Below are 14,557 nucleotides of genomic sequence, written 5' to 3'. Positions count from 1 at the left end.
GGACAGGGGCCTCGGGGTTCCCTCTGACCACTCCAACCCCTGCCAAAGAAGCCGTCCATCTCAGCCCAGCCGCGGACGGCACGACTCTCCAGTCGGCTCCGACTGTCCAAGGAGAACACCACCACTCCCAGCGTGTGCCCTCACTCACCCTGGCCATGGGGACTCTGACCACAGCCACAGCCAGGCCACAGGGCCGCCTCCGCGGTGGAATCAAGGGCGTCCCCGAGAGACTCCGAGACCTTTGGGACACCTCATCTCAGCTTGGTTTCCCTTCTTTTTGTCCACCCTCCCAGGACCCAGAGCCTTCCTGACCTCGAGACGCCCAAGACCCTGGGCTGCAGGGAGGAGCGCCCCACGGCTGGAGGGGAGAGCAGGCAGGGTGGGCATCCGCTCGGAAAGCCCCCACTCTGTACTCACAGTTCCCAGGCTGAGCATCAACGCTGCAGCAGGCGCTGTGGACACTGCAGCAAACCCACCCTCCCAAGCCCAGTCCTCAGTTGGGGGGAGGGTGCCGAATGGAGAGTCTTGAAAATAACTTAGATTTCTGACGGTGTCCAGACCCAATGGTTGGGGGTGTTTAGGAGAGGCTCCCAGAGAGGAGCCCATGCAGGGGAGCTAGGCTCCCCCACGTTGCACCCCACCCTCAAGCAGGCCCCACGGGCTCTAACAAAGGCAAAAAGAAGGGCCCTGTTTGGTTTAAAACACGGCCTCTGCTGGGGGTGGCAGTGATGTAACTCTCTTCTCTATGCTCTTAGTTTTATTTGAATTTTTATAATGCAAGAAAATAAGCTATTTTCACTTGTGTAAACTATATATAACCAGTAAACACAAATATGTTTGTTTTCCTTCATCTGACTTTGAAGTGAAAAAGAAAATGCTGCTGCCAAGGGTGGGTGGGGTGGGTTGGAGGTGGGAGATCCGGGCCGCCCCAGCCCACCGACAGCATAGCCCCAGCCTCGGGGTTCCCTGCCTCAGTTTCCCTTCTTGGGGAGGTCAGAGTCCATCCTTGGCAGAGCTGTGACCAGAAGGTGTCACCCTGAGTCAGACACCCACAGTTACCCCCTCTCCCCAGACCACCGCCTTCCCAGCTCTGCAGGACCCCTCACAGGGGTGCAAGCAGTCCCCGGGCCCTGTGCTGCCCAGCCACACTGATACTGTGAGCAGGAGCTGGAGTGCTCTATGGGGAGCTGCCCTCCTGCGGGCAGAGGCTCCTCTGGAGCCAAAATTCTACACCTTTGCAGGAGATGAGCCCGCTAAGAGGGGGCCAGCAAGCAGCCGGGGCCATTGCACAGTCATGTCTGGCTGGGCGTCCCAAGGGCAGGGCGGAGGGCTGAGCCCAGGCAGAGCAGGCTCTCCTAAATGGAGGACTCGAGGAAGGCACAGACCCCAGCCCCGTGGGGACACCAGGCATGGCCCAGGCTGGGCTTGCCCGGAACTAATTCACGGAAATTCACAAACGTGCACATGTTCCTCATTCTCTAGAAACAGGAAGTGTGGCTCCTCTGTGGAGCTCTCCGCCAGGTCTGCTGCACAACCTGTCTCCTAGGAAGGCATGCACAGACGGAAGGGCAGCCTCACTTTTTACCTGAATCCCAGGGAACGTGAGCCCGCCCTTATTTAGTTCCCTCTTTAAAAGCTATTGGGACGTCCGTAACCCACACTGATGCCCTGGGTGTTTAGTCCGGTCCTTGGGAGTGTCGGCCCCTGGCTGAGGCTGCACTGTCTGCGGGCGCACACACGCACACTCTGCCGTCGTGTTTCTTTGCATGTGTTGGGGGTTCTTGCCTTGATCTCAGGGTCGGTCCAGATGGAGGACTGATGTGTCATCCCTTGGCCCTCTCCATGGCCTCAATCAGGAGTGATGTAGCTCATGGACTTGTAGACACAAAACACAGGGTCCCCTGGCCACCAGAGACTCCGGGACCCGAGCAACTGTCCATTAGCCATGCCGATGAGCCGAGTCCCTGTTTGTGACTTCACAGTCAAGAGGGCATCTCACTGTTTCAACTAAAGAGGGGCCAGCTGTGGCCATGTGCCAGCAAGTGGATGTGGGGGCAGTGCCCAGCAAACCACAGCTCCCTCTTGTGCTGTGTGAGCCCCTTTGGGACCTGACCCCTGTGATGGGGTCCCCATGGCCCCTCCCCACCCCCTTGCCCCTCCTATAGCTCTGTGAAATTCAAATACTATCTTACTCAGTGTTAAGATACTGTTATCCCTTGAGATGGTCTCTTGGGGCCACAGTGACAAGTGACCAAGGCTTCAGACGACAGAGCCCTATTCTCTTCCGGTTCTGGGGGGCCAAAAGCCTGAAATAAAGATGGTCAGGGGCTTCTGCCTCTGGAGGTTGCAGGGGAGGCTCCCTCCCGCCTCTCAGCTCCTGCCGGTTGCCAGCAACCCTCGGCAGTCCTGAGCTCATGGCCACAACACCCCATCTCTGCCTCTGTCATCCCGCGGCCCCCTCTGCGTCTGTGTCCAAATGCCCTTCTCTCAGGACACCAGCCTTTGGACAAGAGCCCACCTCTTCCAATCTGACCTCATCTTAACTTTATATCTGCAAAGACCCTATTTCCACAACAGGCCCCATTCACAGGTTGGGGGGACCCATCCCACACACCTTCACAACACTCCATGCTCAGCGAGGAGCAAGGCCATGAGGGAGGGCATGTGAACAGCGTCGAGCTCACCCCTGTTCAATCTAAGGACCCCCCCACTGGAAGGCTGGGCCAGCAGGCCAAGGGCACAGGTGAGCACTGGCAGCTCCCCATGCCCTTTGGCAACTGCGGTGGGTTCCAGCAGTAAGGGCTGGGGAGAGGACCGCGGACAGCATGCTGGTGGCCGCTCTGCTGGAACGGTCTTCCGGGGGGCCTGCGCGGCCTGCTCCCTCACTTCCGTGGGCCTCTGCTCTGACTTGCCTCTCAGAGAAGCCTCCTGAGCTGACCCCCCACCCAAACGGCCCCAGCATCCTGCCTCCCACCCTGCCTCCTCACCCCACATGCCCAGTTCACCGTCTTCTGCCCTCCCTTTGCTCTGGGCACCACTGAGAAGGACCCTGGGCCTGGTCACTGCCCCACCCCAGCACCTAGCATGGAGGGCAAGGGCCCCAGAAATAGATTCTGAGTCCACGACAGGCCCTTCTGCCACCGTGACCAGGGGACCTGACAGCCCAATGGGGAACCCATCTCCTCAACCTCTGCTCAGACCTGTCCAGCGGCCACCCTGGGTGTGAGCCCCTTGGCCTCCTCTGCCCACACCGCCCGGCCGGCGCCCAGCTGAGGGTCAGCTGGGAGGTCAGCTTAGCCCATGGTGGTGGCCAGGCTCAGGTTGCCTCCACACAGGTACTAGGTCTGTAACTGCTGACGAGGGTTGCAGCCCTGGCCCAATGAGGGGGCCCAGGGACAGGGACAGACTGAGGGATGGACAGACCAACAGGCCTCTGTGAGCTGTGACTTGGATCACGGCCTCAGGTTCCCTGGGACCTGCTGGCCAGCTGCAGCAGCATGGGCGGGGGCACTGGAGGGACAAGGGCTCCCCACCCCTAGCTTCCCAGAGATGCAGGCTGGGGGCTGGGGTGGGGGTGGAGAGGGGGTGCAGAGGGGGTCTCAGTGCAGCCGGCATCTGCTTTGTTTCAGGTTTCTTCCCTTGAATGAACTCCAAGACTCACTGTTCTCAGTGAGGAGCAGACGTTAGCACAACCACTTAAGACCCTCAGCTTTGGGGAAAAGAAGACAGACAGACACACCCCTAGGAGGGAGGCCCCCAGGGAGGGACAGGAGGGTGCACATTCCTCTCAGCAGCCCACCTCTCCAGTGCCCTGCTGAACATGCCCTAGCAGGAGGCTTCCCCATTTGCCACAGTGGCCCAGGGGTGGGCGGTGCCAGAGGGGAGACTGCCCACACGCCTGCACTGGCAGAGCCCTGTGCCCGTGTCCTCTGCCCGTCAGGGCCTCAGGTTATGAGAACGAACTTGCCCTTGATGCATGGGGACCAAAGAGAAAACCAGTGAGGCCCTTCACCCCGCCTTGTGGGGTGCCTGTAGGAGTGAGGTGTACATGCGGTGGGTGCTCAGTGCCCAGCCATCATCCCAGCACAGGGCACTGCTCTGAATGCATGGTGGTATGGCTGAGCACCAGCCTGGGCAAGGAGGGGAGTGGCCCCAGGTCCCACGTCTGCACCCCACCTCTTCTCTGCGAGCCCCCCGGGAACGTGCGGCCCAGTCCCACTGCGCTTGCTGGCTTCCACATCACCAGCATTTCCGTCTCCCTGTGCCGAGCAGTAGCCCCGCTGATTCGTGTTGTGCAAAGACCCTCTGGTGGCCGCAGCACAGAGACAGGCCAGCGGCACTTACACGTCCTGTTCTAGCTGGGGCCAGGCAGGCACCATCACACCAGAGACTTGCCTTTCCTTGCTGATTTTTTTAAGTTATCACACCAAATGTTTAGCGGCGACACCTGACCACAATGATGAAGGAGCTGTAGAGGCCAAGAGGGGACGGGGCTGCAAAACCTCCTGGGTACAGGGGCTCCAGGCACAGGCACGTCCCCCTGGCTTTTGCCACCAGAGTGCCTGTTTTTATTTAAATGGCCCAGAGCAAGTCTCCAACTAAACTAACATTCCCACGCCGCCGACACTCACAGCGCCTCTGGTTTCTGGCAATCTTTTTTCCTTAGCTGTCAAGGCATTAACGTAGACGAATTCTGGTCTGACTTAAGGATTGTTGGGGTTTTTCCCTTCCCCCTGGAGACGTGGAAATAACTCACAGATGTGCCCTACCTGCTGATGTCCGTGCTCCGCTTTACTTCAGGACAGAGTGCCCCGTGCTCCCTGTAACCCAAACCCCGATTTCCAGACTCATTTTCTTTTTAACAGGGGGCCTTGGGGGAGTAGGGGGGAGGACGGAAGTTCTAAACATGTTTAAAAGTATCTGGAGCAAATGGGAGGACGCCCAGGCAGCCCTGAGGAACTTGCCGAGGGGCTGAGGGGTCCCGTAGGGGACGGCTGAGGCCAGAGAAGCGGGGGACAGGCGGCCGAGGGGTCTTCTGGCTCCTCCCCAGCATTCCTGCTGCGGCAGAAGATTCTGCCGTGGGAAGCCCGTATCTTCCCTGTAGACATAAAAATGGATTTTTTTTAAAGGGAGATTTTCAGCTATTTTTAACCCTAGAAAGGAAGGGAAGGAAGGGAGAGAGGAAGGAAGGAAGGAAGGAGGAAGGGAGGGAGGGAGAGAGGAGGATGGGGAAGGGGGAGGCGGAGGCCTCCGCACGGCCGGCTTTTCTGTGAGTGACTCAGGCCTGTGGAGGCTCGGCTGGTACCCAAGCCCAGGGGTGGGGCCAAGCAGTTTCATCCCCGGGGGCCCTTTCTTTTTGGAGAAAGTTCTGAGCAGCAGCGGGCAGGCTGGAAGCTCCCCGGAGCCATCCTCGCCTCCTCTGAGCCCTCCTCCCCGCAGGCTCCGCTGGGGTCCTGGGATCGGAGGGTGGGGGCTGGTGTGGGCAGGCCTGGGCATCGTGGCCACAAAGTGAGCATGGCGGCAGCCTCCCTGTCTCTGCCGCAGCCCCCCCGGGCCAGCCCCTGCCTGGAGGTCTCAGCTCTGAGCTCAGATAACCTTCTCTGAGTCCCCAGCCCTGATGTCCCCCCTCCATGAAGCCCCCTGATGTTCTCAGATCACAGGGTGCACTGGAGTCCTCAGCTAGGCCTCTCCTCTGAGGCTGCCTGTCTCCACTGGGGTGCCCAGAGTGGGCCACTGAACCCCGAGGGACCCAACCCCAAGCCCAGTTCAGGCAGCTGAAGGGACTGGGCTCCGGAGAGGTCCAAGAGGGGCCCTCCTCAGAACTCAGGGGCCTGTGCCCAGGGCCGCCTATTGTCGTCGAGGTCTGTGCTCTGAGCAGTCTAGGGGCTGCTGGGGAGGGGCAGGGGGTCTCCGAGCCCTGCGCCACCAGGAGAGGCAGGTGGTCTCTGTTAAGGCCTGTCCTGTCCTGGCCACCCTGCAGCCCATTTTTCAATTGACAAGTCCCAGATCTGCCCCGTGGGCCAGTGCTGCGGCCCTCAGAGCCCACGCCAGCCAGGCGTCCTCTGCTCACCTGCTCAGAGAGGCAGGCTGCCTGTAGCGGGACTTGCCCGGGCAACACACTCCCCTGGTTCTGTGCCTGTCTCTGGGATGCCACCCTCCTTGTACCTCTTGGGCCTCATGGGCAGCAGAGGAGCGCCCAGCCAACCTCTGCTCTGGGCCTGACCTGCTCCCAAGTAGTGACCACTGTGGGGAACAGGGGGACAGAACCCCCAGCAGGGCAGGGCTCTGTGCAGAGTCCCACATGCATAGAGCCCTCTTTTAGTCTGCATCTGTGGGAGTCGGGGAGCCCACAGTGACAGGTTCTTGCATCTGAGACCACACTTGCCACCCCCATTAAGATCACATGAGGGGTGCAGGGAGTGGGGAGGCCCAGGGGCTCCGGGATGGTTTCCTGGAGGACAGGAAGGCTGAGGAGGGAGGGGTCATTTCAGCAGAGGACAGGGTGTGCAGACAGCCTAGGCCAGTGCTTAACCCAAAGCAGACAGCCTGGGGTGCAGGGCACAAGGGGCCTCTCTCCTCAGGCCTGGCCAAGCTGGCCCTGGGGAGATGCCCAGCCCCTGCCAGGGTCCCAGCCAGCCTGCTTCCAGTGCCAGACAGCTGCGTGCACACCTGGGCCTGGGTGGCAGTGCACTTCGCAGGGAAGAGAACTCTAGATCCAGGCCTACCCCTCCCTTCTCAGAATGAGGGGAGGCCTCCAGGGAGAGCCTGAATCCATCCTCAGGGAAGAGCAGCCAGGAGTTAGTGGAGCCCCCATGCACGTCCCCAAGGGGAGGCGCACTTCTCAGCTGACCATCCCACGCAGGGCACTGAGTAGGCAGCCCCAGCCTGTCCACCCAGAGCAACACCACACAGGCAGCAAAGCCGAGTCCTGAAAAAGTGTGTAAACCTCCAGGAATTGTTCTAGGTTGATTTTAAGTGGACAAAACCAGATAGGACTTTAGAAATCACTTGGTGTGGGGGGAAACTGAGGCCCGGGGACAGTGACGGTCCTCAGTGGACCACTGGTCCGAGATCAGTGCTGGGCTGGACTGACTGTGGGTCATGGCACAGGGGCAAAAGGCGGACATTTCTCAGGCCCCAGGGCTCTCTCTTCACAAGCAGGTCAGATACGTTTTACAATCAACTTCAAAAGGTGATGGGGCCCTACTCTTTGTGTTCTGGAATCTTCCCGCAGCTGCTCAGGCTGCATCCCCCACCCTCATCCCAGCCTCTGAGCCCTTGCCCCTTCCTCCGCTGCTTTAGGGGGAGGGCAACCCACAGCAAGCAGACCTGGGCCTGTGCCCCATATCCAACCTCTGCCCCCCACATTGTGAACAAACGTGAGCAGGAAAAGGGGGCAGCAGCGTCCTCAGCCCTGTTGTGCACACAGACAGCCCCACACAGCTTTCCGGGGCCCATCTGCCTGCTCAAGACCAAGGCCTAAACCTGGCCTGACCCTGAGCCAGTCTAGTCACATCATGATCTCTCTGAAAAGTCGACAGCATCAGGCTGCCTCCCACCCCAGTCTGCGGGCACAGGGGGTGCCTGAAGCGCCTAGACCAATCACTGCAGGAAGGGGCCAGGACCCCAGGAGAGGGTATTCAGCCCTGGCCGCACCTAGGATCCTGGGAAGCTCTAAGCATGATGACCGCCCCCCAAGGAGACCAAGTCACTGCTGACCCCCTACAGGAGGGGGCTGAGATGGGTCTTATTTCGGGGGCAGAAATGGGCCGTGTCAGCACGGCTGACTCAGCCCACCGTGACGCTGGCGCCCTGTACATTGCCTTGACAACAGCAGGAGAGGGGCGACCTGACTGAGCCCAGTGTGTCTGGGTGCAGAGCATACCATCCCCTTTAGGGCCTGGCAGGCCGACTGGGACCTGAAGTGTCCTGGAGAATGTGGCCGGTGGACACTCATCACAGTCTCACCAGCCCTTCCAGGTTCTCCGCCAACATGGACCTGTGCACTCAGCCGCCCACGCGGGGGACAGCCTTGCACCCCGTGAGTATGGCAGGAGGCCACAGTGGCTACACATGGCCACACGCCTACCTGCTTCTTGCCGTCCCAGCCCCTACCCTCCCAGAGGGTTTCTGGAGAGGCCTTGCCCCAAATCTAGCCCCCCATCGTCTTTCTCCTTAGCTTCCCTACCGTCTGCTTTTGGGGCTGCGCAGGGCCACCTGGCCTGTATAAGGAAGTCTCCAGGTCTGAGACCTGGACAACCCTGTTCTCTCCCCACCTCAAATGCCCTGGCCCGGGAGGGTTGATAAAGAAGGACAGAAGGGGAGGCCAGAAATCTCTGGCTTTGCACCCACTTGCCAGGGCCAGGCCCATGGCCTTCCCCCATGTAGGGGGTAGGGAGACCCAGCCGAGGCCTGCTCTTGGCCTCTTGCACAAACCCCTCCCCAGCCACCTTTGGCTTTCTGGGGCCTCCCCTTTCCACGGGGTACCCCAGGTGGCAGGTGGCCCAGGGATTGGAAGCCAGGGAGGCCTGTTTGCCCTGTCTGTACCATGGGCTAATGAGAGCACCCAGCTCTAGGGTCAAGGCCCACGGTAGAGTTGGCACACCTGGGCAGACCCAGGTAAGACTTCCCTCCTCCAGTGCTCCCCACCTTTCCTCCAAATCCCCTCCCTCCAAAGCTCCCTCCTCCCTCCCCCCAGTGCTGGTCCTTGGCAGAAGAGTGGGAACTTGCTCCCGAGCCAAGGCCTTTACTTCTGGCCTGGGGCCTGTTGGCAGAGCCTGAGGGCTCTAGCGGAGGGCACACAGCAGTGGTTCCCCAAAGAGGGGCACCAGCCTGAGGCCTTCAGTTCCGTTCAGACTGCAGGGAGATGTGCTGTGCAGAGCCCTGAGTCTGTCAGCTGGGGCGGCGTCTGGGAGGGACTTTGCACCCCTTCCTCCTTCTGCAGAAAATCTGCTCCTCCAGGCTGCCGGGCTGCTGTTATATAAACATCTCTGCTGCCTCCAGGCGCCTCCTCTCCGGGGCACTGACCCTAAGAAAAGCTACCCCAGACTGAAAAGCCACCGGCTTTGGGGAGGAGGCAGGCATGGGAGTCCACCAGCAGCAGCCTCCTTCCAGCGCTCACGAAAGCATCAGAGCAGCAACCAGTGCCCCTGCAACACGTGTGCCCAGGAAGGTGGGCTGGGGTCAGGTGCGCAGTGTGCCCACCACCAGGAACCCCACTCGGCCCACCTTTCTGAGCCTCCCTGGACAGGGCTGCATCACTGCCAGCCTCTGGGATTCCTGCAGTCCTGCAGGTTCTCCTGCCCCAGTGCCCTGCAGCTCCAGAGGTCCCTCTCAGCCTTCTGGTTTCATAGGGACTATGGTAGGCAGGAATTTTGGACGCTCAGATCTTAACCCGGCTTGGCACAGGATGCCCAAATGTGACATCGGGGCAGAGAAATAAATTGTCTGTAAGGAACACGTGGGAGTGGCTCCAGGCTGCACAGACACAAGCAGCAGGTCTCCCTGACCCTCGGGTGCTTTGCGGGGCACCTTAGACTGGAGGCGGCAGGAAGAAGGGCAGGACGGTGACCGACGTGTCTAGAGGTGGCTATCTGTCCGGCCAGCCTTTGGCCCCAGCTGTCCCTTGAGACACAGAGGTCTCTTTCCAGGGGCTGCCAGCGCCACCAACCCTCAGGGTCAAGGGTCGCGGCTGTCACAGCCAAGGATTTCTGACTTCGGTCTCCAGGAAAGGTGAAGTTGCTACTTCGGGGCTCCTGGGCATGCAGCCCCTAGACCAGGGTCCAGTTGGCTGCCAAGGACGCGACTTCTCCCAGAGCCCCGGTTTCGGGGTCCCCCAAATTTGGCCTCGGCTGCTCCTCCCCACTTTCCCGGGGCCAGCTCCCGTAGCGCAACGCCCCCCGCGGGCTCCCCTTTTCCCTTCTCCGCCCTCGCCTCCTCTGCCATTGAGATGCAAATCGTTGCCAATTGTCGCCCAGCGCGGCAGCGACCACAGCCGGATCCTTCCGCAGCCTTGGACCAAACTTTTGGCCTCTGAAACTTTCGAACGAGAAGTAGTCCCTAGGGCCGGCCCCCGGCCCCCCTCCGTGCCGCCGCGTCTCCCGGCCCGGGGGGATGCGGGCTCCGGGCGCGCGCCCCGGCCGGAGGTGCTGGCCAGGCCGGCTCCGGGGCGCGAGGGGCACTTCCCGCGTGGGGCTAGGGGTGCGGAGGGATCGGCGGGGGCGGGCCCGAGGGGCGGGGCCGGGGGCCGGGGCGGGGCGCGGGCGGCCCGGCGCCTCACTCGTGCCTCGGCCGCGGGAGGGAGCGCAGGGGCGCGGGGCGCGGCGCGGGCGCGAGCGCAGCGAAGGAACGAGAGGGGCGCCGAGGGATCCCGGCCCGGAGGCCTCTGGAGTCGAGCGCCGCCAGCCCGCCGGGGAGGAGAGGCCAGCCGCGGGCTGCTGCGGCCCGCGGGACCGTCCGGCGCGCGCGTGTGCGCCCGAGCTCCCCGGCCCGGCGCAGGAGCCGCCCCCAGGCGCAGCGGGCCGCCGGCGGGCAGGCATGCCGCCGCTCCTGGCGCCCCTGCTTTGCCTGTCGCTGTTGCCCGCGCTCGACGCACGAGGTAGGCGCGAGCCCGCAACTTCCCGCGCCCTGCGGAAACTTTGGCGGCGCCCCGCGCGCGCCCCGGGTGGCTGGGAGAGGAAGGCTAGGGTGGGGACCGGGCACCGGGGGACCCGGGGCTGGGGAGGAAGGCCGGCCCTCCCCCGTGTCGCCTGCCCCGTCGGGGTGGGCTCGCTCTGCCCGCGCCTGAGCCGGGCGAAACCCGGCGTGGGGCGCTGGGGGCCGGGAGGCCCAGCCCTGGGCTCGCCCTTCGCGGAGCGCTCGGGGCTCGCCGCCGGCGCGGGCGGGCGGGCGGGCTGCCTACTACTTTTCGATTTGAATCGAGTCGGTTTTGGTTTCCTGTTGCTTTGGGGGCCATTTGTCTTTTTTCATCGCCTCTGGCCGGCGCCGGGAGCGGATGTTGGGGCGCGGAGTGTGGGGTCCGGAGCGCCGCGTTCGCCTTCCGGAGCCGCGCGGCGCGGCCGGCTGCGGGGCGCGAGGCTGGCCCGGCCTCTTACCGCCTAGGACGGGGTCCCGGGGCTGCTGGCGCCCGGTCCGCCGGAGTCCCCTCCCCACGCCCGATCGCGGCCCCCGTCCCGCCTCGGATAATGGCGGGGTGGCGGGGCTGGTGGGGGGAGCGGGTGTGCTCAGGACTCAGCCGGGACTGGTGGGACTTCCACTTGGCGGAGTTCAAGTTCGCCAGTGTTGCGGGAGGGGGAGGGGACGCTGATTCCCCTCCGCGCTTCACGTCGCGGGGGATCTCTGAGGAATCTAGTGCTCATTAAATACTCTCCTCCTCCAAAAGTTGGAGGGGAGAATGAGCTCCCCATTTCCAGAAGGTGGGGTTCTATCACGCAGCCCCGCCCCCTTTGGGCCTTAATTTTCACGGCCCTGGTAAGGTGGGGGGGGAGGCGCTGAATTAATACGTCCTTGGGAATGGGGTTGAATCCCATCCAAATGGGGCGTCTTCACCCCCTCCCTTGGGTGCAGTGAGGGGCCGCCGCTGAAGATGCCCGCCATGGGAGTAGGTATTGGGTGTCAGAGGAGGCGGGGCTAGGCCCTGGGGTGCAGGCCCAGTGCCCCAGCCCTGGCACGACAATGGGCCGCTCTGATTCTGTGGCCGGCGCTTTGTTGGCGGGCGGGGCAGCGGGCCCTGCAGCTGTCGCATTTTCCCACGAGCGGGGAAGCTGAGCGTGGCCACCCCCCAGCACTACCCCCTTGCAGAACATGTTTGAACAGCAAGACAATCGTGGTGGCTGGGTAGGGCCCCCAGTCCAGCCAGGCTCCCCAGAGAAGACTGGTTAGGGATGCAGAATTAGGGAGACTGACCCAGGGTCACCTCAGCTTTCCTCAGCTCACCTGTTGCCCAGGTGGCATTTCAGGCCACCCCTCCCCCTTTAAGCATGATCTGTCCACCTGCCACCTAGCCAACCTGTCTCCCCCTTCCCCATTTCTGACCACAGAACTCTGGGCAGGTTGTTGAAGCCTCTTGTAGTTAATGCAGGGGGTTTCCTGGGACCCGGTGGCCCCAGAAGCCTTGCAACTCAGCAGAGCCTGGGAGGTGATGGGTGGACCATGCCCCTTGGGGTGTCCCTTCGCAGAGCTGAGGGTCCTGGTGCTGCGGAGGCTGACCTCTCCTCTTACCCTCCCCAGGCCTGCGATGTTCCCAGCCCAGTGAGACCTGCTTGAATGGCGGGAAGTGTGAAGTGTCCCCAAACGGCACGGAGGCCTGTGTGTGAGTACGCGCCCGCCCTGCGGGGACCTGGGGCTTTGTTGGGAGCAGAGCCCTGCCTTCTGCAGCAGGGGCTGCAGGGACAGAACACTAGGCCATTGTCTTCTGGAGATGGCCCAGGAGGCTGGGCACGGTCATGTGCTACTTTTATTGGACAAAGTCTGGCAATTACTTAATCACTAGCAATTAACTTGCGTGTGGAGCTGGTATGGAGCTGGTCTGGCCGCTGGAGTTTCCAGAGCACCTCTGTGGGCCACCTCAGTCAGGCTCCTGGGGTGCCAGGTGGGCATCTGCAGTACCCCATTTCTTCCTAAAGCCTCTGAGAAACAGCTGACCTGGCAGGAGGCTGTGGACCATTTATAAAGAGGCGCAGCACCCACCACCCTTCCACCTGGGAAGTACATCTCTTGGGCAAATGAGCACCTGGCAGGTGACGCCTCTCAGCAGGGAATTGACTGCTTCAAAGCAAACCCACCCTTCTGGGCCTCTGCCTCTGGCTCATTCCTCTCTGGCCTCAGGTGAGGCTGGGGAAGAGAAGTTGGAACTCAATGGCCCACCATATCCCCGGGTTTTGAGAATGTGAGTACCTGCCAGACGTTTGGTGTCTGCCCTGGCACCTGCAGGTCCAGGCCCCCGGCCGTCGGCCTTTACCCTCTCAGCCTCGGGTGTCAGCTGTGAAATGGGTGTGTGTGCTGCGAGGCTGCCTGCAAATCGCCCTGATTCTGGCCAGGAATCGCTCCCTGCCTGTGTGCCACAGAGCCTCAGGGGAAGGGTTCTGCTTCAGCGCCCTTCACCTTGAGTTCATCCCTCACGGGAATAATGAGAAGGGGCTTGGTGGCTGGGGAAAGGGCCCCTCCTTGCCCTGGTAGCTGTGGAGGAAGGAGGGCTCCCCAGGTCGGCGCGCCCTCATTCCACTGCTGAGAGCCCACTCCCTTGGCAACCCCCCAGCTCAGCCTCACTGCCTGCCCTGCCAGCGGGCAAGAAGCCCCTCCTCTCCTGCCCCCTCCCCAGACTGAAGCCAATTAAGCAGGTCTGTGAGCAGTTTAATGGACAAAGCGCATTGTGTCTTTGTCTGACGCTAATGAATTCATGCTACTTTTTTTTTTTTTTTTTTGCGTTTTTGGGGCCTTTTTCTCCTGCAGAAGCCTCACCGACGCTTGATGCCCTAAATCTTGTTTCCTTTCATTCAGAGGCTGACAGCTGGGATTCAGTGGAAGCGCAGCGGCTATTGTTGGGGGAGGCGGATTACTGCCGCGATTAACCATGCCTGGCTTCCCAGAATGCGTGAACCCCTTCCTAGCCAGTCAGCCGTGGGGGGCAGAGCCCCCACCTCTGCAGTGGGCTTTGGGAAGGCAGGAGGGGTGCTGTGCTGGAGAAAGTGGGAGCAGTCTCTTCTCAGTGCCACCAGGGAGTAGGGACAGCCTGGCCCAGGGTGCACTGGGGTTTCCCTGGGCTGAAGCCCTAGGCCAAATAGGCAGTGCCTTGGGGGACAGGATGCTGCAGCGCCCTCCTTGGCCTCAGGGTAAGCTGTGGAGGGGCAGAACTGCCCACCTCCCAGACCTGGAGCCCTGCCAGCGCAAGCCTGGCCACCAATCAGGGCTTGGGTGCTGGCCTTGTCTCCTCAGACCTGGCATCCCCTCCTCCTTGGCGGGAAGCCGGCCTTGGTCTGGCTTGGCACTCAGCCGAGCTTGCCCACACAGAGACCCCATTATGCCCACCCCACTGATCCACTTGGAGGATGGAGCGGAAGCACCGTCCTCAGAGGCCCACCTCTGGACAGGACCATGTTGCAGGCAAGGGACTTGAGCAGGATTGGGGCACCAGCCAGGCCCAGCTCTGCCCTGTCCAGACTCAGAGGGCAGTTTGGGAACACCGCGGCCGCCCCTGGGTGGGGCCCTGGGGTCCATGCCTTCCAGCAGGTGTCCACCATTCCCGAGGCCCCAGGAAGTCTGTTAGAATGGGAGGCCTAGCTCTCCCGGCCCACTGGGGAAGCTGCCCCCTTTTCTCAAAGGTGTTGGGGTATGGGCTTCCCAAGCCCCACCAGTGTGTGAACCCCAGCTCCACAGCATCCAGCCGGGACCTTGGGAGGTCCTGTGAGTTTCTGTGCCAGTTCGCTGGTTCTCCTCTGGTCAGGTCGTGGGAAACAACAGCGTCACCCCGGGAGGCCCATTAGGACCTGGTGAATCATCTGTTTCCACCCCAAAGAGAAGGAGCCTTCCCCAGAAGCTGCTAGTCAGGTGGCCGCCAGCC

At 62.0% G+C, this 14,557-nt stretch overlaps 1 protein-coding gene across 3 annotated transcripts in view; it reads left to right on the top strand.

The window, feature by feature from the left end:
- The first annotated feature begins 10,284 nt into the window (after nt 1–10,284).
- NOTCH1 (notch receptor 1) overlaps nt 10,285–14,557 on the top strand; it is a 45,401-nt gene continuing 41,128 nt past the window's right edge. Inside the window, exons 1-2 of one of the 3 annotated variants that reach the window (XM_037007702.2) lie at nt 10,285–10,597; nt 12,229–12,310. In XM_037007702.2, the coding sequence (XP_036863597.2) occupies nt 10,537–10,597; nt 12,229–12,310 (143 nt within the window). In that variant the 5' untranslated portion in view covers nt 10,285–10,536. Of the gene's footprint in view, nt 10,598–12,228; nt 12,311–12,520; nt 12,887–14,557 lie in introns of those variants that run through there. The other 2 variants (XM_073221665.1, XM_073221667.1) reach the window with 2 other exon arrangements.

Source organism: Manis javanica, chromosome 2 (genome assembly GCF_040802235.1).
Source record: "Manis javanica isolate MJ-LG chromosome 2, MJ_LKY, whole genome shotgun sequence".
Taxonomy (NCBI): Eukaryota; Metazoa; Chordata; class Mammalia; order Pholidota; family Manidae; genus Manis; species Manis javanica.
The sequence above is the reverse complement of the archived record's forward strand: the minus strand, read 5'-3'. Positions and strand labels throughout refer to the sequence as shown.